This window comes from Oncorhynchus tshawytscha, linkage group LG10 (genome assembly GCF_018296145.1).
Source record: "Oncorhynchus tshawytscha isolate Ot180627B linkage group LG10, Otsh_v2.0, whole genome shotgun sequence".
In the NCBI taxonomy this organism is placed as follows: domain Eukaryota; kingdom Metazoa; phylum Chordata; class Actinopteri; order Salmoniformes; family Salmonidae; genus Oncorhynchus; species Oncorhynchus tshawytscha.
Window position 1 is genome coordinate 78,029,731 of NC_056438.1, and position 23,546 is coordinate 78,053,276.

At 41.7% G+C, this 23,546-nt stretch overlaps 2 protein-coding genes across 3 annotated transcripts in view; both read left to right on the forward strand.

Moving 5' to 3' along the window:
- The first annotated feature begins 2,566 nt into the window (after positions 1-2,566).
- On the forward strand, positions 2,567-7,939 carry LOC112260937 (calcyphosin-like protein). 2 transcript variants are annotated; one of them, XM_024436318.2, is made up of 5 exons: positions 2,567-3,108; positions 3,707-3,811; positions 4,052-4,229; positions 4,409-4,618; positions 7,295-7,939. In XM_024436318.2, exons 2-5 carry the CDS (start codon positions 3,720-3,722, stop codon positions 7,394-7,396), a joined length of 582 nt encoding a protein of 193 aa, XP_024292086.1. In that variant the 5' UTR covers positions 2,567-3,108; positions 3,707-3,719; the 3' UTR covers positions 7,397-7,939. The 2 variants fall into 2 exon arrangements, with proteins under 2 accessions (XP_024292086.1, XP_024292087.1); XM_024436319.2 differs by lacking the exon at positions 2,567-3,108 and having other exon boundaries at positions 3,169-3,811.
- A 191-nt stretch (positions 7,940-8,130) lies between these two features.
- Positions 8,131-23,546, forward strand: part of LOC112260936 (sodium channel protein type 4 subunit alpha B-like) — a 124,892-nt gene continuing 109,476 nt past the window's right edge. Inside the window, exon 1 of the mRNA XM_042329603.1 lies at positions 8,131-9,253. The gene's annotated coding sequence lies outside the window, so the exon portion shown is untranslated. The remainder of the gene's footprint in view (positions 9,254-23,546) is intronic.

Sequence of the window (23,546 nt, forward strand, 5' to 3'; positions counted from 1 at the left end):
AACAGCCTATACTTGTGTAAACTAACACAGAACAAGGACATCAGGACACTAAGGACAATCACCCACCACAAACTCAAAGAATATGGCTGCCTAAATATGGTTCCCAATCAGAGACAATGATAAACACCTGCCTCTGATTGAGAACCACTCCAGACAGCCATAGACCTTGCTAGATAACCCCACTAGCTACAATCCCAATACATACACACCAAAACCCCAAGACAAAACACACCACAATACAAAAACCCCATGCCAAACCCTGGCCTGACCCAATACATGAAGAAAAACACAAAATACTTAGACCAGGGCGTGACAACAGGTGGACTCCAATCAAGTTGTAGAAACATCTCAAGGATGATCAAAAGAAACAGGATGCACCTGAGCTCAATTTTGAGTCTCATAGCAAAGGGTCTGAATACTTATGTAAATAAGGTATTTCTGTTTGTATTTTATTTTTTATTTGTAAATATCTAACAACCTGTTTTCACTTTGCCATTATTGGGTATTGTGTGTAGATTGCTGAGGAAAAACATTTATTTAATCCCTTTTAGAATAAGGCTGTAATGTAACAAAATGTGGGGAAAAGTCAAGGGGTCTGAATACTTTCCGAATGGCACTGTATAAGGCCATGAGGTTTACCTGACCTGGGAAATCTCTGGCGCCTGATTCTGTCTGTGTATTTATTTGGAAGTAAATGATGGTTTTAAGAATATTTATCTAGTAGACATAGCAGCTTACCCATTTGTTGAGCAACTGTGCCAAAATGTTTTTTATCTAACATGACTGACTGCTACATAAATCTAATATCTATTTCAAAGAGTTCCATCATCATTATTTATTTCCCTCTTTTCTAAACACACAATTTAGTTTTCTCCATCTTGTTTATATTACCCTACATGGATGTAATGGTGTTAACCAGCTGCTTTACTGGACAAATTCCCAGTGGTGGAAAAAGTACTCAATTGTCTTGAGTAAAAGTAGGTTCCCCAATAGAAAATTACTCCAGTAAAAGTCACCCAGTGAAATACTACTTGAGTAAAAGTAGGTTCCCTAATGGAAAATGACTCCATTAAAAGAGAAAGTCACCCAGTGAAATACTACTTGAGTAAAAGTAGGTTCCCTAATGGAAAATGACTCCATTAAAAGAGAAAGTCACCCAGTGAAATACTACTTGAGTAAAAGTAGGTTCCCTAATGGAAAATGACTCCATTAAAAGAGAAAGTCACCCAGTGAAATACTACTTGAGTAAAAGTAGGTTCCCTAATGGAAAATGACTCCATTAAAAGAGAAAGTCACCCAGTGAAATACTACTTGAGTAAAAGTAGGTTCCCTAATGGAAAATGACTCCATTAAAAGAGAAAGTCACCCAGTGAAATACTACTTGAGTAAAAGTAGGTTCCCTAATGGAAAATGACTCCATTAAAAGAGAAAGTCACCCAGTGAAATACTACTTGAGTAAAAGTAGGTTCCCTAGTGGAAAATGACTCCATTAAAAGAGAAAGTCACCCAGTGAAATACTACTTGAGTAAAAGTCTACAAGTAATATGGTTTTAAAATGTACTTAAGTACAGTCACAGTGGTGGAAAAAAGTACGCAATTATCATACTTGAGTAAAAGTAAATGCTATACATCAAATTCCTTGTATTAAACAAACCATACAGCCCCGTTTTCTTGTTTTTATTTATTTATGAACAGCGAGAGGCACACTCCCAACACTCAATCACTTGCAAAAGCTGGATTTGTGTTTCGAGAATCCGCCAGGTCAGCGGCAGTAGGGATGACAACGCGTTATATTGGTAGTAGAGGTCTTCTCGGGTCCAACCTGAACGGACCTGAGGACTATCAAATCTGGACTAGAACCGTATCTTAGGTGACCCGAGTAACAAAAATTATTTTTATCAGCCAAGTTGCTCTTATGGTTAACGAATAGTTATTTATATGTTGGCTAGGGCTTTTATAAGTAAATAAATTCACCGTATTAGCGTAAAAAATCAAATATGCTATAGACTATGTAGAGCTGTGGATAGGTCTATTCGGGTCCACTCGGGGTCGATCAGTTGTAGTTACAGTACATAGATCCGATTGACAATCAAACAGGACCAGAACCAGCACGAGGGAAAATTTAGAATTTTGTATCCCAGAACCGCTCTGGTCACTGGTTGGGTCTCGTATATTCGGGTTCAGGTGGACCTGTGAAGAGCTCTAATTGATAGGTGTGTGAATTGGACCATATTTCTGTCCTGCCTGAGCATTCAAAATGTAACGAGTGCTTTTTGGTGTCATGGAAAATGTATGGAAGCAAAAAAGTACATATTGTCTTCAGTAGTGAAGTAAAAGTAAACATTTTCAAAAAATATCAATGGTAAAGTACAAATTCCCCCCAAAAACGACATAAGTAGTACTTCAAAGTATTTTTACTAATTACTTTACACCACTGCACATGCCTTGCTATGATATTGTAATGAAACAGCAGGCAGCAGGTCTCGAACCCTCGACCCTCTAGCCCGAAGTCCAGCGCGCTATCGACTGTGCCGCAAAAGCATGCTCAAACGGAAGATGCGATATCCGCGTTTATAAACCCAGGATTGTTACACTACTCCCTCCTTCCAAGGGTCCTTACAATACTATAGATGTCCTTTTCCACCACGTATAATGTTTTTCTGACAACGCATTACCCCACCTCTATCCCAAATAATGTATCTACTTTTTCAGACGTGGTCCGGAATCATCCATCCCAGCGTTTTCAACATCACAACTGAAACCTATGACCCATTCTAGGCCTTCTACTGCTTACAATTACCTCACTATCATAACATTACAGGTATCGTGCACTATATAGAGAATAGGGTGCCATTTTGGGACACAATTTAAAAACATTTTTTTTTTATGCTCTACTATTCGATTGATTTTCCCTTTGTACATCTTTACCGCCTTCCTTACCGCGAAAATCGAAAATGATCATACAGTCGTTACTGGTAATGACACTTGAGTGGGCCGCTGGTCTGAAGTGTACAGTAAAGAGAGGAGGAGGAGGAGGTGTGCGCTATTCATACCAACATTACATTACGCACGGGCACACTAGAGTGGAACAGGTGACAAGAACACCAGGTGAGACCACTTTCTCTTCACACGCAAACACTTGCAACAAGTACCATTTTTGTTGGGTAATCGTATACTTCATTATTGCTTAGTTTTGGTATGTTAGTTTCATTATTTCTGGATAGATAGTGGTTTGAAGTTATGGCATTGGAAAAAAAGGTGTGGTTGTTGTGTAAGTGTTGTCTAGACAACAGGAGTAATGACTTTCGTTTTTCTTATGAAAGTGGTGTAAATTAAGCAAATTAAGGAGACATTTTGTATATGATACTTGATATGAACACTAAAATACCTAATGTAATTGCAATATGAACACATCTGCAATTATGACGGTTTATGATTAATTGACTATTGAACTGACTTGTGATGGCTTGGTGCACATGTACATAGTAACAGGTCTCTAGGGGAGGGGTGTAGCCTAGTGACACGTCTCTAGGGGAGGGGTGTAGCCTAGTAACAGGTTTCTAGGGGAGGAGTGTAGCATAGTTCGACTCTCTTTTTTTCTCCTTGCTTGCTCATTATACTTCCTCTGTTACAATTGATAAAGTTGAACCTACATCTGAATACAAATGAACTAAGCTGATGGAGTATTTTACTCCATATTTTATAGTAACACAGAAGACATGGCCTCAGACACCAAGGCCACAGACCCACTGGAGGTACTGAGACAGCAATGTCTGGCCAGGGGAGTGGCTGGCATCAAGGGACTGGCAAGGTAAGAGCAACTGATTAAAATACAAAGCAAAACATCAACAACAATTCTTTTTTGTAACTTTACAATAACGCTTTCTTATGGTATTATGATATTCACTCACAAGTGAAAATAGTCTGTAGGCAAAAGGCCAATAATATTTCATAATAACTGATTCATAATTGATTATTACGTTTAAATAGATATCCAGAGACAGATGGTTAATCTCTCCACATCCTCTCTCTTCCTCACTGGTCCATACAGGACGTTCCGCATCATGGACGACGATGGCAGTAAGTCTCTGGACCTGAAGGAGTTTATTAAGGGACTGGAGGACTATGGTGTGGTGGTGAGCAGAGAGGAGGCCCGGCAGATCTTCACACTGTGTGACAAGGACGGCAGTGGCAGCATCAACTTCAACGAGTTTCTGGAGAATCTGAGGGTATAATTACAGAGTAGTGACACTAAAAAACGAATTGATTATGCACATTTATTTATTATGGACGGTGTAGAATAATGGTTCTCTCATAATAATAGTATTTGAACAAGCCAAAGTACATCTAATAATTGAATGGTGCAGTGATGTATATTGCTGTTTTCATGTGTTTGTGTTTCCTTCAGCCTCCCATGTCCAGTGCCAGGATCTCTGTGATCGGCCAGGCCTTTAAGAAGTTAGACCGGACAGGGGACGGAGTGGTGACTGTGGAGGACCTGAGGGGGGTCTACAACTGCTCACAACACCCCAAATATAAGAGTGGGGAGTGGACAGAGGAACAGGTCTTCCTAACCTTCCTCAGCAGCTTTGATTCCCCCAACGACAAAGACGGCAAGGTAATAAATACATTTGTCCGTTTACTGGAATGACGAACTGCTAGCCTGGGTACCAATCTGTTTGTGTTAACATTCCACACTCCACTCCTTGTCATGCCAAACAGTCTGGCCTTTCTCCAATCTTCAAATGTGAACATTCAATCAATAATCGGGGTGGCAGGGTAGCCTAGTGGTTAGAGTGTAGAGGCGGCAGGGTAGCCTAGTGGTTAGAGTGTAGAGGCGGCAGGGTAGCCTAGTGGTTAGAGTGTAGAGGCGGCAGGGTAGCCTAGTGGTTAGAGTGTAGAGGCGGCAGGGTAGCCTAGTGGTTAGAGTGTAGAGGCGGCAGGGTAGCCTAGTGGTTAGAGTGTAGAGGCGGCAGGGTAGCCTAGTGGCTAGAGTGTAGAGGCGGCAGGGTAGCCTAGTGGTTAGAGTGTAGAGGTGGCAGGGTAGCCTAGTGGTTAGAGTGTAGAGGTGGCAGGGTAGCCTAGTGGTTAGAGTGTAGAGGTGGCAGGGTAGCCTAGTGGTTAGAGTGTAGGGGCGGCAGGGTAGCCTAGTGGTTAGAGTGTAGAGGAGGCAGGGTAGCCTAGTGGTTAGAGTGTAGAGGCGGCAGGGTAGCCTAGTGGTTAGAGTGTAGAGGCGGCAGGGTAGCCTGGTGGTTAGAGCGTTGGACTAGTAAACGGAAGGTTACAAGTTCAAATCCCCGAGCTGACAAGGTAAAAATCTGTCTTTCTGTCCCTGAACAGGCAGTTAACCCACTGTTCCTGGGCCGTCATTGAAAATAAGAATTTGTTCTTAACTGACCTGCTTAGTAAAAAAAATCAGCTCGAGGAGAACAGACGATGTCATATTTTAGGCATATGGCACGGAGTAGAAGGAGTGGAATGTTATCACAAAACCGGTCTGAGCCCAGTTTCATAAAACATCTTAAGTTAATTCCCCCCTTATCTTTTCACTTAAAGTTTCCTTAACTTTAAGTCAGATGCACAAAACATTTTAAGGTTAATTTCTCCCTTAAATGAAGTGGAAAAAGTTAAGGGTGCCCATGAGGTCTATAAGAGTATTTTGAAGATAAATACACAACGCAGAGTTTGAGAGGACGAGAGTACTAAACTAAATATAGTACTAATGGTCAATAGGGAATTGTAAATAGGAGTTGGGTCTCAGTTCAACAGCTGTTTAGAATCTGTGGAATGTCAATCCTGAACTCAGTGCTACGTGTGCTACATTCTGTACATTAAGTCGGGGGCAGTATACTTGTTATTTGGCCATTGGCCAAGTTGTACTGCAAGGACTTCTGATTGGTCAACCCCAGGCTAGGGTGTGGGGTTATAAATGACATCCTGTTCCTTTGATTTGGGGGGAAAAGCTGAGGACAGGGGAGACTGAACATCTACCTCCCAGCATAACATCTTGATTTGTCCTTCTCACATAAACCTATTTTTCTCCCCCTGATTTGCTTTGGAGTTTGTTATTGAAGAATAACACCAATAGCTACCTACTCTCAAAGTTAGCTTGACATGCTAGCTGACCAGCTAGCTACCTACTCTCAAAGTTAGCTTGACATGCTAGCTGACCAGCTAGCTACCTACTCTCAAAGTTAGCTTGACATGCTAGCTGACCAGCTAGCTACCTACTCTCAAAGTTAGCTTGACATGCTAGCTGACCAGCTAGCTACCTACTCTCAAAGTTAGCTTGACATGCTAGCTGACCAGCTACTACCTACTCTCTTGTTAGCTTGACATGCTAGCTGACCAGCTAGCTACCTACTCTCAAACCTATTTTTCTTGACATGCTAGCTGACCAGCTAGCTACCTACTCTCAAAGTTAGCTTGACATGCTAGCTGACCAGCTAGCTACCTACTCTCAAAGTTAGCTTGACATGCTAGCTGACCAGCTAGCTACCTACTCTCAAAGTTAGCTTGACATGCTAGCTGACCAGCTAGCTACCTACTCTCAAAGTTAGCTTGACATGCTAGCTGACCAGCTAGCTACCTACTCTCTAAGTTAGCTTGACATGCTAGCTGACCAGCTAGCTACCTACTCTCTAAGTTAGCTTGACATGCTAGAAAGTAATAGAAACAAGTTGAGAAAAAAAAGTAACTAAAATACATATGTTTTATTATCTTCTAAATAAATGTGTTTGTCCTGGCTTGGAACAGTGATTCAAGTCATCTCCACGGTAACCAGAGGCTCTGCCTTACCTGCCTTCAAACTACCCATAAAACCCTTAAATTATGACCTTACGTTTCCATTGGCTCTATTCGAGTCCCTTAGGTAAATTATTTCTCAAGGGAAACACTTAAGATGTTTTATGCAAACAGGCCCTGTATTTCAGGCTAATGAATTGTAGCTGATATTACATTGGGGTGGCAGGGTAGCCTAGTGGTTGGAGTGTTGGACTAGTAACCGAAAGGTTGCAAGTTCAAATCCCTGTGCTGACAAGGCACAAATCTGTCGTCCTGAACAGGCAGTTAACCCACTGTTCCTAGGCCGTCATTGAAAATAAGAATTTGTTCTTAACTGACTTGCCTGTTTTAATAAAGATTTTTAAAAAACATTAAACAAACAAAAAAGGGTTTAAAAATAATAACAATTATACACAACTTTTTACGTACAAAAGGAAGGAGCAGATATTCTTGGCTTGGTTACTTGGTTTTGTATATTTTGTAAATGAGTTGTCTTGTCCTTCTCCTTTAGGTAACTCAGGAGGAGTTCATGAACTACTACAGTGGAGTGAGTGCCTCTATTGACAGCGACGGATACTTCGTTACTATGATGCAGAGTGCCTGGAAGCTGTAGGCACCGCTGGCTATCTACATTTACGTGTATTCTACTAATATATTTGGCTAGTCATAAAAAGGCACCTTTGCATTTATTTAGAACTTATGTATGTGTACATGTGAGAAAATAGACAAAATGCTAGTTTATAGTTTTTCGATGGAACAGAATAGCTTTAAATGCACAGATACAACCGATTTCTACTGAATGATTTATATATATTACAAATATTAATCACGTTCCTTTGTGCCATATTGCTTTGTCTTGTTAAGATCCCTCTTATGGTTTAAGCTACATCATAATTATGCAAATGTTTTCCAAATAGACTACCTTTCTCGTAGCACAACGAGTGTTCCTTTAAATATGCCTTATCTACTTGCACATAAGCTCACAGATCGGGACCACCGTGTGCTGAAGCGAGTAGCGAGGTCCATACAGAAATGGTTTCTCGAGATCGGTTTGGAAGAATTTGACTGGCCTTCAGCTATTTGTTAGTCAGCTTGTCTATAATGAGAAATGAGAAGCTATGTTTCATGGGAAGACTAAATAAACTCTTGCTCACCAGAATAATGTAATAAATCGATATAATCGATGCTTCAACGTAGTTGACATCGGTAGCACAATGAGTGTTTCTTTAAATGCCTTATCTACCTGCACAAGTACAGTATATGTGGATCCAAGTTATGTGCTAGGCTAATAACCATAGCTACTATGCATAGCAAAAGCAATGGACGGAGAATCCCCAGACTCTCTAACCCAGACTCTGTTGTAATCGAGTGCATTCAACTCAGAGGTCCAAAACCGCCTAAGCGTGAAATTGAATTATGATTGCATATGCACTGTTATAATTTGTTATAGTGGTTTAAAAGCCCAAGGTCGTCATTGCTAGTTTTCTGCGCTTTAATTAACTGTGGACAATTAGGCGATATGTCAAGTTTGCAATTCAGGGAGCTGTCAATGGTACTGAAATGTAATTGACAATCAGCCCCGCGTTTGCCTGTAGTGCCGGCAGAGGGAGCAACAGGGCAACGTTTATTATTTAATTCCTATCGGCCTACAGGTATAATAGCATGCGCATGCGCATGCCCACATGTACCTGTAAATAGTTCTGAGAAAGTAGATTTCATATCTACCGGTGCGTGAAAAGATTGATTCAGGATTAAACACATTTTTGCATTCTGTTGTCTATTTTTGCAGGCTCTTTGTAAAATGTCGTGCAGTGAAATTAAACATATTTCCTGTTGCCTCACAAATTGTTTCAGATGACTCAATTGAGAGGTTAAAAAAAGGTATTGCTTCCCAAATCCTGATAACTTTTGAATGTGAGATGACATGGGCCAGCCGTAGCCTAATCCCCTGGTCAGGCGTCGCTCCCATCCTCCCGGGCCAGCCGCTCAGCAGCTCAAGGGCAAACGGAGGTTTTAGGACCTTCCACTCTCAGCGCAACGGCTCAGGAACACGCATGAATTACAACCGTGCGCTTTTTGTGGCAATTTGAAGTTTTTTTTTATCAGGACTGACATTTTGTAGCAATCAAATGGAAAGGAAGGGTGTTTTGGGTGAGTCCGTAGGCGGGCGTTGACCCTGTAGCACCGAATGAAGCGCGGTTCAAAATGCCTAACATCAGGGGATTTGACAACTGGCATTCATCCGGGAGTCACTTTTAAACGATAACCTCTGGATTCGGCCTCGCAACATAACAGGCGCCATTTTCAGTCTCTGTAACGTGTAATTGAAGTAATTTATCGATTTAATAATCAGGATCTTCCTGGAGACAAATGAAACATGGATTCTACTTGGGTTTTCTGGCCATTCTGTTCTCTAAAAACTGAAAAACGAAACTCTGGAAGCTATGCTACAGAACACGGAGTTTCACACGTAAGTATTCATTCTTTATTCATGCTTTATCATGTATTTTTGCAGGCCTATACAGTTTAATTTTGTAGGTGCTATTTTACCAATATTGAAAAATCATAGTGTTTAATGAATGCAGGGGCCTGCTTTACAATTAAGCACAGAACGAGTGCATTTTGATGGAAATTGGACTGGGCCTAACAATGTTTTCGCTCATAATTTTCAAAACCACCAACAAATATTGATTTGACAAAAGCCACAAACTTCTTTAACATGAAAAAGAAGGTTCACATTCTCAATGAAATGTAGGGCACATTCTCAATGAAATGTAGGGCACATTCTCAATGAAATGTAGGGCACATTCTCAATGAAATGTAGGGCACATTCTCAATGAAATGTAGGGCACATTCTCAATGAAATGTAGGGCACATTCTCAATGAAATGTAGGGTACATTCTCAATGAAATGTAGGGCACATTCTCTTGTGTGCCCTACATTTCATTGCAGTCATCAAATAAAAAGCAAATGATCTGTGTCAGAGAATGTTGTTTTTATACTTCAGTCACAATTGATCAAGTCAAACCATTGCATGTATCCCAGCCCAAGAAAAACTAATTGTAGAGCATTTTTAAATGGTAAATGGGGAGAGTTTGTTGCACAAATATATCCAAACATCAATCTTCCATGCAGGCTAATTGCTTTTCTAGAACATGTACAGCCTGAATTAAAAAGGCAAACTTTTTGGAATTTGCACATTCACCTCCTTTACCTGTTTATATAACATCCCTCTATACAACATCCCCATTGGGGTGGCAGGTAGCCTAGTGGTTAGAGTGTTAGGCCAGTAACTGAAAGGTTGCTAGATCAAATCCCTGAGCTCACAAGGTAAAAATCTGTCATTGTAAATAAGAATCTGTTCTTTTAACTGACTTGCCTATTTAAATAAAGGTAAAATAAAAAATAAAAAAACAACATTAAAAGAAATGCATCGAGATACACTACATGACAAAAAGTATGTGGACACCTGCTTGTCAAAAATGTTATTCCAATATCATGGGCATTAATATGGAGTTGGTTCCCTCTTTGCTGCTATAACAGCCTCCACTCTTCTGTGAAGGCTTTCCACTAGATGTTGGAACATTCCCGGGGGGACTTGCTTCCATTCAGCCACAAGAGCATTAGTGAGGTTGGGCACTTATGCTGGGCGATTAGGGGTGGTTCGCAGTCGGTGTTCCAATTAATCCCAAAGGCGTTCGACGGGGTTGAGGTCCCTCTGTGCAGGCCAGTTACGTTCTTACAAACCGATCTTGACAAACCATTTCTGTATGGACCTCACTTTGTGCACCGGGGCATTGTCAAGCTGAAACAGGAAAGGGCCTTCCCCAAACTGTTGCCACAAAGTTGGAAGCACAGAATCGCCTAGAATGCCATTGTATGCTGTTAAGATTTCCCTTTACTGGAACTAAGGAGCCTGAATCATGAAAAACAGCCCCAGACCATTATTCCTCCTTCACCAAACTTTACAGATGGCACTATGCATTCGGGCAGGAAGTGTTTTCCTGGTATCCTCCAAACCCATATTCGTCCGTCGGACTGCCAGATGGTGAAGCGTGATTCATCACTCCAGAGAACACGTTTCCACTGCTCCAGTGTCCAATGGCGGCGAGCTTTACACCACTCCAGCCGATGTTTGGCATTGCTCATGTTGATCCTCTGCTTGTGTGTGGCTGCTCGGCCATGGAAACACTGCCTTCCATTCTACTAGCAAACGTGCAATCTTTGGAAAACAAAATCGATGACCTACGCGGAAGATTAAACTACCAACGGGACATTAAAACATGTAACATCTTATGCTTCACAGAGTCGTGGCTGAACAACGACATTATCAACATACAGCTGGCTGGTTATACGCTTTATCCGCAGGACAGAGCAGCGGCGTCTGGTAAGACAAGGGGAGGCGGACTATGTATTTTTGTAAATAACAGCTGGTGCACGATATCTATGGAAATCTCAAGGTTTTGCTCGCCTGAGGTAGAGTTTCTCATAATAAGCTGTAAACCACACTTTCTACCTAGAGAGTTTTCATCTGTTTTTTGTTGTTGTAGCTGTCTACATACCACAGCAGACTGATACTGGCACTAAGACCGCACTCAATGAGCTGTATTCCGCCATAAGCAAACAGGAAAACGCTCATCCAGAGGCGGCGCTCCTAGTGGCCGGGAACTTTAATGCAGGGAAACTTAAATCCGTCTTTCCAAATTTCTATCAGCATGTTAAACGTGCAACCAGAGGGGAAAAACTCAGGACCAACTTTACTCCGCACACAGAGACGCGTACAAAGCGGTCCCTCGCCCTCCATTTGGCAAATCAGACCATAATTCTATCCTCCTGATTCATGCTTACAAGCAAAAATTAAAGCAGGAAGCACTAGTGACTAGATCAATAAAAAAAGTGGTCAGAGGAAGCAGATGCTAAGCTACAGGACTGTTTTGCTAGCACAGACTGGAATATGCTCCGGGATTCCTTCGATGGCATTGAGGAGTACACTTCATCAGTCATTGGCTTCATCAATAAGTGCATCGATGACGTCGTCCCCACAGTGACCATACGTACGTACCCCAACCAGAAGCCAGGCACCATCCGCACTGAGCTAAAGGCTAGAGCTGCCACTTTCAAGGAGCGGGACTCTAACCCGGAAGCTTATAATATATCCCACTATGACGAACCATCAAACCATTGTGAGAATGCTATTCATTGACTGCAGCTCAGCGTTCAACACCATAGTGCCCTCAAAGCTCATCAATAAGCTAAGGACCCTGGGACTAAACACCTCCCTCTGCAACTGGATCCTGGACTTCCTGACGGGCTGCCCCCAGGTGGTAAGGGTAGGTAACAACACATTGGCCACACTGATCCTCAACACAGGGGCCTCTCAGGGGTGCGTGCTCAGTCTTCTTCTGTACTCCCTGTTCACTCATGACTCAGACACGACTCCAACACCATCATTAAGTTTGCCGATGACACAACAGTGGTAGGCCTGTTCACAGACAATGACGAGACAGAATATAGGGGTCAGAGACCTGTCCATGTGGTGCAAGGACAACAGCCTCTCCCTCAACGTGATCAAGACAAATGAGATGATTTTGGTCTACATGAAAAAGAGGACCGAGCACGCCCCCATTCTCATCGATTAGGCTGTAGTGGAGCAGGTTGGGAGCTTCAAGTTCCTTTGTGTTCACATCACCAACAAACTAACATGGTCCAAGCACCACAAGACAGTCGTGAAGAGGGCACGACAAAACCTATTCCCCCTCAGGAGACTGAAGAGATTGGGCATGGGTCCTCAGATCCTCAAAATGTTCTACAGCTGCACCATCCTGACTGGTTACATCACTGCCTGGTATGGCAACTGCTCGGCCTTCGACCACAAGGCATTACAGAGGGTAGTGCGTACGGCCCAGTACATCACTGTGGCCAAGCTTCCTGCCATCCAGGACCTCTATACCAGGCGGTGTCAGAGGAAGGCCCTAAAAATTGTCAAAGACTCCAGCCAACCTAGTCATAGACGGTTCTATTGCCAAACCCTCCCCTAACCCGGACAACGCTGCGCCAATTGTGTGCTGCCCCATTGCTCTCCCGGTCACGGCTGGCTGCGACAGAGCCTGGACTCGAACCCAGAATCTCTAGTGTCTTAGACACTGCATCACTCAGGAGGCAGTCCAAGAGGCTTCTAAACAGCTTCGACCCCCCAAGCCATAAGACTCCTGAACATCTAATAAAAAATGGCTAACCAGACTATTTTCATTGCCCACCCCCCCTTTTTATACCGCTGATACTCTCTATTGTTGTCATCTATGCATAGTCACTTTAATAACTCTACCTACATGTACATATTACCTCAATTACCTCGACTAACCAGTGCCCCCGCACATTCACTCTGTACCGGTACCCCCTGTATATAATCTCACTATGGTTATTTTACTGCTGCTCTTTAATTACTTTTTCATATATTTTTTAACTGCATTGTTGGTTAGGAGCTCGTAAGGAAGCCTTTCACTGTAAGGTTTACACCTGTTGTATTCGGCACATGTGACTAATACAATTTGATTTGATTTGAAACCCATTTCATGAGGCTCACAACGAACAGTTATTGTGCTGACATTGCTTCCAGAGGCAGTTTGGAACTCGGCAGTGAGTGTTGCAACCAAGGACAAACGTTTTCTTTACACTCTTCATCACTCAGCAGTCCTGTTCTGTGAGCTTTTGTGGCCTACCACTTCGCGGCTGAGCCATTTTTACTCCTAAACGTTTCCACTTCACAATAACAACACTGAAAGTTGACCTGGGCAGCTCTAGCAGGGCCAAAATTTGACGAATTGACTTGTTGGCATCCTCTAGACTGTGCCACATTGAAAGCCACTGAGCTTTTCAGTCAGGGCCATTCTACTGCCAGTGTTTGTCTATGGAGATTGCATGGCTGTATGCTCAAATTTTATATACCTGTCAGCAATGTGTGTGGCTGAAATGGTCAAATCCACTAATTTGAAGGGGTGTCTACACAATTCTGTATATACAATGTATCTCCCATAACAATGTTTTATCTACAACAATGCCCAGTCATTCTAGCAATTCCCATCAGTTTCATACCTTTTCCATTTCCCTCAGTCAGAATGAATATTGTCCATTAGCCAATGTTGTGGTATTACTGTGTTGAAATCATTATTGCCGCGTGGTGTATTAAGTGATTCAGTATTGTCTACAGTCGTCATAGCAAAAGGTTTTCAGGATAGGAATAATTAGGTCACTCAGGAGATGCGTGGTGTTATACGGTACCTCTGCTGATTTAGTCATCTGACAGTCCCACCCACATATAGTGAACAATCACAACATCATAGACATCAGCTGACCGCGTATAGTGTGCTCTTTCCATGACACAGACTGACCAGGTGGATCCAGGTGAAAGCTGTGATCGCTTATTAATGTCACTTGTTAAATCCATTTCAATCGGTGTAGATGAAGGGGAGGAGACAGGATTTTTAAGCCTCGAGACAATTGAGACATGGATTGTGTCCGTGTGCCATTGAGGGTGAATGAACAAGACAAAAGATTTAAGTGCCTCTGAACAGGGTTTGGTAGTAGGTGCCAGGCACACCTGTTTGGTTGTGTCAAGAACTGCAACGCTGCTGTAGTGTGACAGACACCATGGTCGCCATGCCGGAAAACCTGTATTCACACATTTCAGAGACAGGGGGGGGGGATCTGATCCTAGATCAGCACTCTTACTCTGAGACACTTTGTGAATCAGGGTCCCTGGCCTCTGTCAGTGGTTGAAGTGGGAAGTTGCTGTGGAGTTGCTATGGAGACCTGAAATCTCTATAATCCTTAGTAAACACAGACTCTAAAATTAGTAATAATATAAGTAAATTGAGGTGTCTCTTCACATCATCCCACTGATAGGGATGCATGACATTATTCTGGTTTTACACCAACTGATAAATTAAATGGATTAGTTTAGCCGATAAAGAGAGAAAATAAAACATCAGCCCAACTAAGCAAATGGTGTTGTTGTTGTTGTTTTGGTGTTGGGTTTTGGTGTTGTTATGGTGTTGTTGTTGTGTTTTGGTGTTGGGTTTTGGTGTTGTTATGGTGTTGTTGTTGTGTTTTGGTGTTGTGTTTTGGTGTTGTTATGGTGTTGTTGTTGTGTTTTGGTGTTGGGTTTTGGTGTTGTGTTTTGGTGTTGTTGTTGTGTTTTGGTGTTTTGTTGTGTTTTTGTTGTTTTTGTTGTTGTTGTGTTTTGGTGTTGTTGTTGTGTTTTGGTGTTGTTTTGTGTTTTTTGGTGTTGTTGTTGTGTTTTGGTGTTGTTTGGTGTTGTTGTTGTGTTTTGGTGTTGTGTTTTGGTGTTGTTTTTGGTGTTGTTGTTGTGTTTTGGTGTTGTTGTTGTGTTTTGTGTTTTTTGGTGTTGTTGTTGTGTTTTGGTGTTGTTGTTGTGTTTTGGTGTTGTTTTGGTGTTGTTGTTGTGTTTTGGTGTTGTTGTTGTGTTTTGGTGTTGTTTTGGTGTTGTTGTTGTGTTTTGGTGTTGTTATGGTGTTGTTGTTTGTTATGGTGTTGTTGTTGTGTTTTGGTGTTGTTGTTGTGTTTTGGTGTTGTTTTGGTGTTGTTGTTGTGTTTTGGTTTGTTTTGGTGTTGTTGTTGTGTTTTGGTGTTGTTATGGTGTTGTTGTTGTGTTTTGGTGTTGTTGTTGTGTTTTGGTGTTGTTGTTGTGTTTTGGTGTTGTTTTGGTGTTGTTGTTGTGTTTTGGTGTCGTTGGGTTTTGGTGTACTGTTGTTTTTTTGGTGAAGGTCAGGGTAAGGTTTTGGTGAAGGGGAGGGTTTTGGTGAATGTAGGCTTTTGGGGAAGGGTAGGAATTTGGTTGACGGGTAGGAATTTGGTTGAAGGGTATGGCTTTGGTTGATGGGTAGGGTAGGGTAGGGTTTTGGTTGAAGGGTAGGGTTTTGGTTGAAGGGTAGGAATTTGGGGAAGGGTAGTAATTTGGTTGAGGGGTAGGGTTGAAGGGTAGGGTTTTAGTTGAAGGGTAGGGTTTTGGTTGAAGGGTAGGGTTTTGGTTGAAGGGTAGGGTGGGGTTTTGGTTGAGGGGTAGGGTAGGGTTTTGGTTGAGGGGTAGGGTTTTGGTTGAAGGGTAGGGTTTAGGTTGAATGTTAGGGTTTTGGTTGAAGGGTAGGGTTTTGGTTGAAGGGTAGTAAATTTGGTTGAAGGGTAGGGTTTTGGTTGAGGTGTAGGGTTTTGGTTGAAGGGTAGGTTTTTGGTTGAAGGGTAGGGTTTTGGGCTCCTGTTAAAAGTCTAGTTGCCGTAGCAATCAAGTTTCTGCAGTTGAATTTGAGCTTTGTTGGGCGTACAATCACTCAGTCAACGATACCAGGAATGCCATGGACAGGATGGACAGCCTATGTCAAATGGGCAAGAGATTTGAAAAGCTTCAACATCAATCAGTAATTCAAAAGAGAAACAAATTTAATAATAATAATAATAATAATAATAAAAATAATAATAAGAATGTAGATCTCTCCCTTTAGCTTCTTCCGTGTCCCCGGGCCTGAAAACCCACTGAGATAAAGTCAACAGCACACTAACGTTAATTTCACAGGTTATAGTAGTAATGAATTAGCAAAACACTTATTGTGTGAGTAGGATTACATAGGATTACATTACAGGTATGCATGCCCAAGAAACACACACACGGAGGACTAAGAAAGAAAATGGAGACTAGACAGAAATAGGATAGATTGTGTGTCTGTGTTTTGATGGAAGAGGAGGAGAAAACATTGATTGCTGTGGATTAGTTTGCCCTGAGATAACCTCAGTGTGAACTCATTTGAAGGGTCACAGAGGAAGAACCCGGGTCTGAAATCAGATGTTGTTTAGAGGAAGTACCGCTAACACAGAGGACTATTTGGACAAGCCTAAATTAAAACACTCACATTGTGAGTAGAGACTATTCTTCACACATTCTTCTCTACTAAAAGGCATCCAGCTAGTTTAAAGCCCAACTGAAGGTAATCAACTTCTGTCATCAATTTGAATCTGAAACATTTACTCTAGTGTAAAATTGACTGCAAATTGTAAATGAGATCATTTTGGTCATAACGTCAGTCTCGTCCTAAACTGAGTTTTGTAAGTGAGTTCGTCATGGCTTTACTCGAGGGTTGGGTTTGGATTTCGACAATGTTCACTTGTCTGCTAACACAGAACACACAGCTGCAGTGATTTGTGCTCTATCCAATCCTACCACAGAACACAGACCGTGAGACAGACTGACCAGCAGAGCAGTCTTTGTTTACATGAGACAACTTCACACTTTTTTTTTTACATTAAACAATGCTTTGCAAATGTTTTAACTTGAGAAGTACTGTGCCAAACACCTTCACTAGATGTCAAACTAAAAACCTCCTCGGCAAAAAAAACGTCCACATTTATTACAGATTTCTTGAGTTCGATTAATTCAGACTATTTTAAGGACGTGATACTGTCTTTGTTCCTATTGTGTATCATGGGGGACAAACATCAGTAACTGACACATCAAGTCACACCCCCCAAGACTGAATTCTTGTTTTTCTTATTAATGAGCAACAGAAAAACACAGAATCTATGCGTTTGTTTAGTCGATCTTTAATGGTGTCATTTCAACAACCTTTTTTGGGAAATGTCTATCCAGAGCGTTGAGGACGATGCCTCTTTCAGTTGTTAGTATCTCTGTCACCAGTTTAATTGCAGAGTCCCCTATTTGTCCTGTAGATGCTGATATCAATCAACACACGGTCAACTGCCACATGATTGATTAAAAGCCCAATGCAGCTGTTTTTATCTCAAGATCAAATCATTTGTGGGTAACAATTAAGAGCCTTATTTACTGTGAATGTTTTCAATTAGTGGTCAAATATTTTTTTTTTAAATATTCGTAGCAAAGAACAATTTGTCAAGCAATAATTTTACTAGGACTGTCTGGGAGTGGTCTGAGTGAGAGGCCTAATTGGACAAGCATAATGGGAGGGATATGTATTCTGAAAACTAGCAGAAGATTGGCAGGCCAGTTTGAAACTCTCTGTTATTGGTCAATTAACTTTTCTCAAGCCTGGTGGAACTCCATCCCACCAAAACAGGCAGAAAATTCAGGAGGTATTTTAAAACAGCTCTCGCACACAGCACACATAGTAAAATACAGCACACACAGCACACAGCACACATAACACAATACAATACAACACAATACAATACAATACAACACAATACAATACAATACAATACAATACAACACACAGCACACATAGTAAAATACAGCACACACAGCACACAGCACACATAACACAATACAATACAACACAATACAATACAACACAACACAATACAATACAATACAACACAATACAACACACAGCACACATAGTAAAATACAGCACACACAGCACACAGCACACATAACACAATACAATACAACACAATACAATACAACACAATACAACACAATACAATACAATACAATACAACACAATACAATACAACACAATACAATACAATACAACACAACACAACACAATACAACACAATACAATACAACACAACACAATACAATACAACACAATACAATACAATACAATACAACACAATACAATACAATACAACACAATACAATACAATACAACACAATACAATACAATACAATACAACACAATACAATACAACACAATACAACACAACACAATACAATACAATACAATACAATACAACACAATACAACACAATACAATACAATACAATACAACACAATACAATACAATACAATACAACACAATACAATACAATACAATACAACACAATACAATACAATACAATACACAACACAACACAATACAACACAACACAATACAACACAATACAATACAATACAATACAACACAATACAATACAACACAACACAACACAATACAACACAACACAATACAATACAACACAACACAATACAATACAACACAATACCATTTTTATTTTTAAATTTAATTTCACCTTTATTTAACCAGGTAGGCTAGTTGCGACCTGTCCAAGATAGAGCAAAGCAGTGCGACACAAACAACAACACAGAGTTACACATGGAATAAACAAACATACAGTCAATAATACAATAGAAAAAGTATATATACAGTGTGTGCAAATGAGGTAGGATAAGGGAGGTAAGGCAATAAATCAGCCATAGTGGCGAAATAATTATAATTTAGCAATTAAACACTGGAGTGATATATATGCAGAAGATGAGTGTGCAAGTAGAGATACTGGGGTGCAAAGGAGCAAAATAAATAACATAAATAACAGTATGGGGATGAGGTAGTTGGATGGGCTATTTACAGATGGGCTATGTACAGGTGCAGTGATCTGAGAGCTGCTCTGACAGCTGGTGCTTAAAGTTAGAGAGGGAGATATGAGTCTCCAACTTCAGTGATTTTTGCAGTTCGTTCCAGTCATTCCAGTCAGCGAACTTGAAAGAAAGGCGGCCGAAGGAGGAATTGGCTTTGGGGGTGACCAGTGAAATATACCTGTTGCGTGTGCTATGGGTGGGTGTTGCTATGGTGATCAGTGAGCTGAGATAAGGCAGGGCTTTACCTAGCAAAGACTTACAGATGACCTGGAGCCAGTGGGCTTGGCGACAAATATGAAGCGAGGGCCAGCCAACGAGAGCATACAGGTCGCAGTGGTGCGTAGCATATGGGGCTTTGGTGACTAAACGGATGGCACTGTGATAGACTACATCCAGTTTGCTGAGTAGAGTGTTGGGTGGATATTTTGTAAATGACATCGCTGAAGTCAAGGTTTGGTCGGATAGTCAGTTTTACAAGGGTATGATTGGCAGCATGAGTGAAGGATGCTTTGTTGCGAAATAGGAAGCCGATTCTAGATTTAATTTTGGATTGGAGATGCTTAATGTGAGTCTGGAAGGAGAGTTTACAGTCTAATCAGACGCCTAGGTATTTGTAGTTGTTCACGTATTCTAAGTCAGAGCCGTCCAGAGTAGGGATGCTGGACAGGCGGGCAGGTGCGGGCAGCATTTAGTTTTATTTGCATTTAAGAGCAGTTGGAGGCCACGGAAGGAGAGTTGTATGGCATTGAAGCTCGTCTGGAGGTTAGTTAACACAGTGTCCAAAGAAGGGCCAGAGGTATAGAGAATGTTGTCGTCTGCGTAGAGGTGGATCAGAGACTCATCACAATAGATTAAGACGATTAAGAAAATACCCAGACTTCCTAGAACTCTTCTGGATGGGATGTGAACCAGTCTCTCAGCTGACAGGACAGACACACACACACCCACACACACATGCACATACACACGCACACGCACACACACCCACACACACATGCACACCACACACACATGCACACACACACACACACACACACACACACACACACACACACACACACACACACACACACACACACACACACACCCACACAGACACATGCACACAATCTAATTAGGATCATTATTTGTGGTGGGAAACGTCCACAGCACATCTGGCTGTAATGATAATTAAATTTAATTAAACTAAGATACTTTTCCACTGTCCTCCTCCCTCCCTCCCTGTCCTGTCCTCCTCCCTCCCTGCCCTCCTCCTGCCCTTCTCCTCTTCCCTGTCCCTCCCTGCCCTCCCCTCATCCCTAACCTGCCCTCCCTCCCTCCCTCCCTCCCTCCCTCCCTCCCTCCCTCCCTCCCTCCCTCCCTCCCTCCCTCCCTCCCTCCCTCCCTCCCTCCCTCCCTCCTGCTCTACCCTGCCCTCCTCCCTCCTCTCCTCCCTCCTTGCCCTGCCCTCCTCCCTGTCTGCCCTGCCCTGCTCCCTGCCTCTGCCTCTGCTAAACCACAACCCACATTAAGTCCTCTGCCTTAAGTCCTCTGCTAAACGAACACAGCCCACATTAAGTCCTCTGCTAAACGAACACAGCCCACATTAAGTCCTCTGCTAAACGAACACAACCCACATTAAGTCCTCTGCTAAACGAACACAGCCCACATTAAGTCCTCTGCTAATTGAACATAACCCACATTAAGTCCTCTGCTAAACGAACACAGCCCACATTAAGTCCTCTGCTAATTGAACATAACCCACATTAAGTCCTCTGCTAAACGAACACAGCCCACATTAAGTTCTCTGCTAAACGAACACAACCCACATTTTTTTATTTAACCTTTATTTAACTAGGCAAGTCAGTTGAGAAACAAATTCTTATTTTCAATGACGGCCTAGGAACAGTGGGTTAACTGCCTGTTCAGGGGCAGAACGACAGATTTTTACCTTGTCAGCTCGGGGATTCGATCTTGCAACCTTTCAGTTACTAGTCCAACGATCTAACCACTGCCGCCCACATTAAGTCCTTTGCTAATTGAACACAACCTAGCCCACAGTAAGTCCTTTGCTAATTGAACACAACCTAGCCCACAGTAAGTCCTCTGCTAATTGAACACAACCTAGCCCACAGTAAGTCCTCTGCTAATTGAACACAACCTAGCCCACAGTAAGTCCTTTGCTAATTGAACACAACCTAGCCCACAGTAAGTCCTTTGCTAATTGAACACAACCTAGCCCACAGTAAGTCCTTTGCTAATTGAACACAACCTAGCCCACAGTAAGTGTTCTCCCTCCATGTTTTGATTTCACTGTAGATTAACTCGTTTTGGTTTTTGAAATACATTAGTTGCTTTTTCAACAGTCAAATCTGGCCAAAACTAGTCAAATCTGGCCAAAACTAGTCAAAACTGGCCAAAACTAGTCAAATCTGGCCAAAACTAGTCAAAACTGGCCAAAACTAGTCAAATCTGGCTAAAACTAGTCAAATCTGGCCAAAACTAGTCAAATCTGGCCCAAACTAGATAAATCTGGCCCGAACTAGTCAAAACTGGCCCAAACTAGTCAAAACTGGCCCAAACTAGTAAAATCTGGCCAAAACTAGTCAAAACGGTCTAAAAAGCAACGATAGTACAGTACCAGTCAATAGTTTGGACACACCTGCTCATTCAAGGGTTAAATTTTTCTTTTTTTACTATTTTCTACATTGTTTATACCAAGTTCGTTTTCCTGCGCCTGACTTCCCTGTCACCGACACGCATCCATTACAATATTTGAGATCCTTCAAAGTAGCCACCCTTTGCCTTGATGACAGTTTTGCATAGTCTTGGCATTCTCTCAACCAGCTTCATGAGGTAGTCACCTGGAATGCATTTCAATTAATAGGTGTGCCTTGTTAAAAGTTCATTTGTGGAATTTCTTTCCTCCTTGATGTTTTTGAGATAATCAGTTGTGTTGTAACAAAGTAAACAGAAGATGGCCCTATTTGGTAAAAGACCAAGTCTATATTATGTTAAGAACAGCTCAAATAAACAAAAAGAAACGACAGTCCATCATTAGTTTAAGACAAGAAGGTCAGTCAATACGGAAAATTTCAAGAACTTTGAAAGTTTCTTCAAGTGCAGTCAAGTGCTGTGATGAAACTGGCTCTCATGAAGACCGTCACAGGAATGGAAGACCCAGAAGACCCTCTGCTGCAGAGGATAAGTTCATTAGTGTTACCAGACTCAGAAATTGCAGCCCGAAACGTGCTTCACGGTTCAAGTAACAGACAGAGGAGACTGTGTGAATCAGGCCTTCATGGTTGAATTGCTGTAAAGAAACCACTACACACCAATAATAAGAAGAGACTTGCTTGGGTCAAGAAACATGAGCAATGGACATTAGACCGCTTGAAATCTGTCCCGATGAGTCCAAATTTGAGATTCTTTGTGTGACGCAGAGTAGGTGAACGGATGATGTCTGCATGTGTAGTTCCCACTGTGAAGCATGGAGGTGGAGGTGTGATGGTGCTTTGCTGGTGACACTGTCAGTGATTTATTTAGAATTCAAGACACACTTAACCAGCATGGCTACTACAGCATTCTGCAGCGATACGCCATCCCATCTGGTTTGCGCTTAGTTTGACTATAATTTGTTTTTCATCAGGACAATAACCCAACACACCACCAGGCTGTGTAAGGGCTATTTGACCAAGAAGGAGAGTGATGGAGTGCTGCATCAGATGACCTGGCCTCCACAAACACCCGACCTCAACCCAATTGAGATCATTTGGGATGAGTTTGACCGCAGAGTGAAGGAAAAGCAGCAAACAAGTGCTCAGCATATGTGGGAACTCCTTCAATACTGTTGGAAAATAATTCCAGGTGAAGCTGGTTGAGAGAATGCTAACTGTGTGCAAAGCTGTAATCAAGGAAAAGGGTGACTACTTTGAAGAATCTAAAATCTAAAATATATTCTGATTTGTTTTACACTTTTTTGGTTAATACATGATTCCATATGTGTTATTTCATAGTTTTGATGTCTTCACTATTATTTAAAATTAAAATAAACTAGTTGATCTACAGTTAAAACAAAATAGAGGGAGAATAGTAATGCCAATGTCACCATTGTTATGGAGGGACAACATCATATGTGAACAAAGTATTGTCTTAGATGGTAATGATGTGTAGAAGCAATCTGTCTCACAGGGCATGATATTACACCACGAGGTTTGTCTCACAGGGCATGATATTTAACCACATATAACGATGTGTAGACGAGGTTTGTCTCTCAGGGCATGATATTTAACCACATATAGTGATGTGTAGACGAGGTTTGTCTCACAGGGCATGATAGTGAGTGCTCTTGCACGGTGCGTCTCTGAATGCCAAATCACAAGAGAAACACCACCACTACATCTTTATCTGGTGTGGCAACCTCATTATCTGCTAATGG

What these genes read in the sequence shown, in the direction of transcription:
- LOC112260937 (XM_024436318.2), top strand. Translation starts at nt 3,720, where the DNA reads ATGGCCTCAGACACCAAGGCCACAGACCCACTGGAGGTACTGAGACAG. An exon ending in AGTTTCTGGAGAATCTGAGG is followed by an intron (nt 4,230 to 4,408) that starts GTATAATTACAG and finishes TGTTTCCTTCAG; the next exon opens with CCTCCCATGTCCAGTGCCAG. An exon ending in CCAACGACAAAGACGGCAAG is followed by an intron (nt 4,619 to 7,294) that starts GTAATAAATACA and finishes CTTCTCCTTTAG; the next exon opens with GTAACTCAGGAGGAGTTCAT.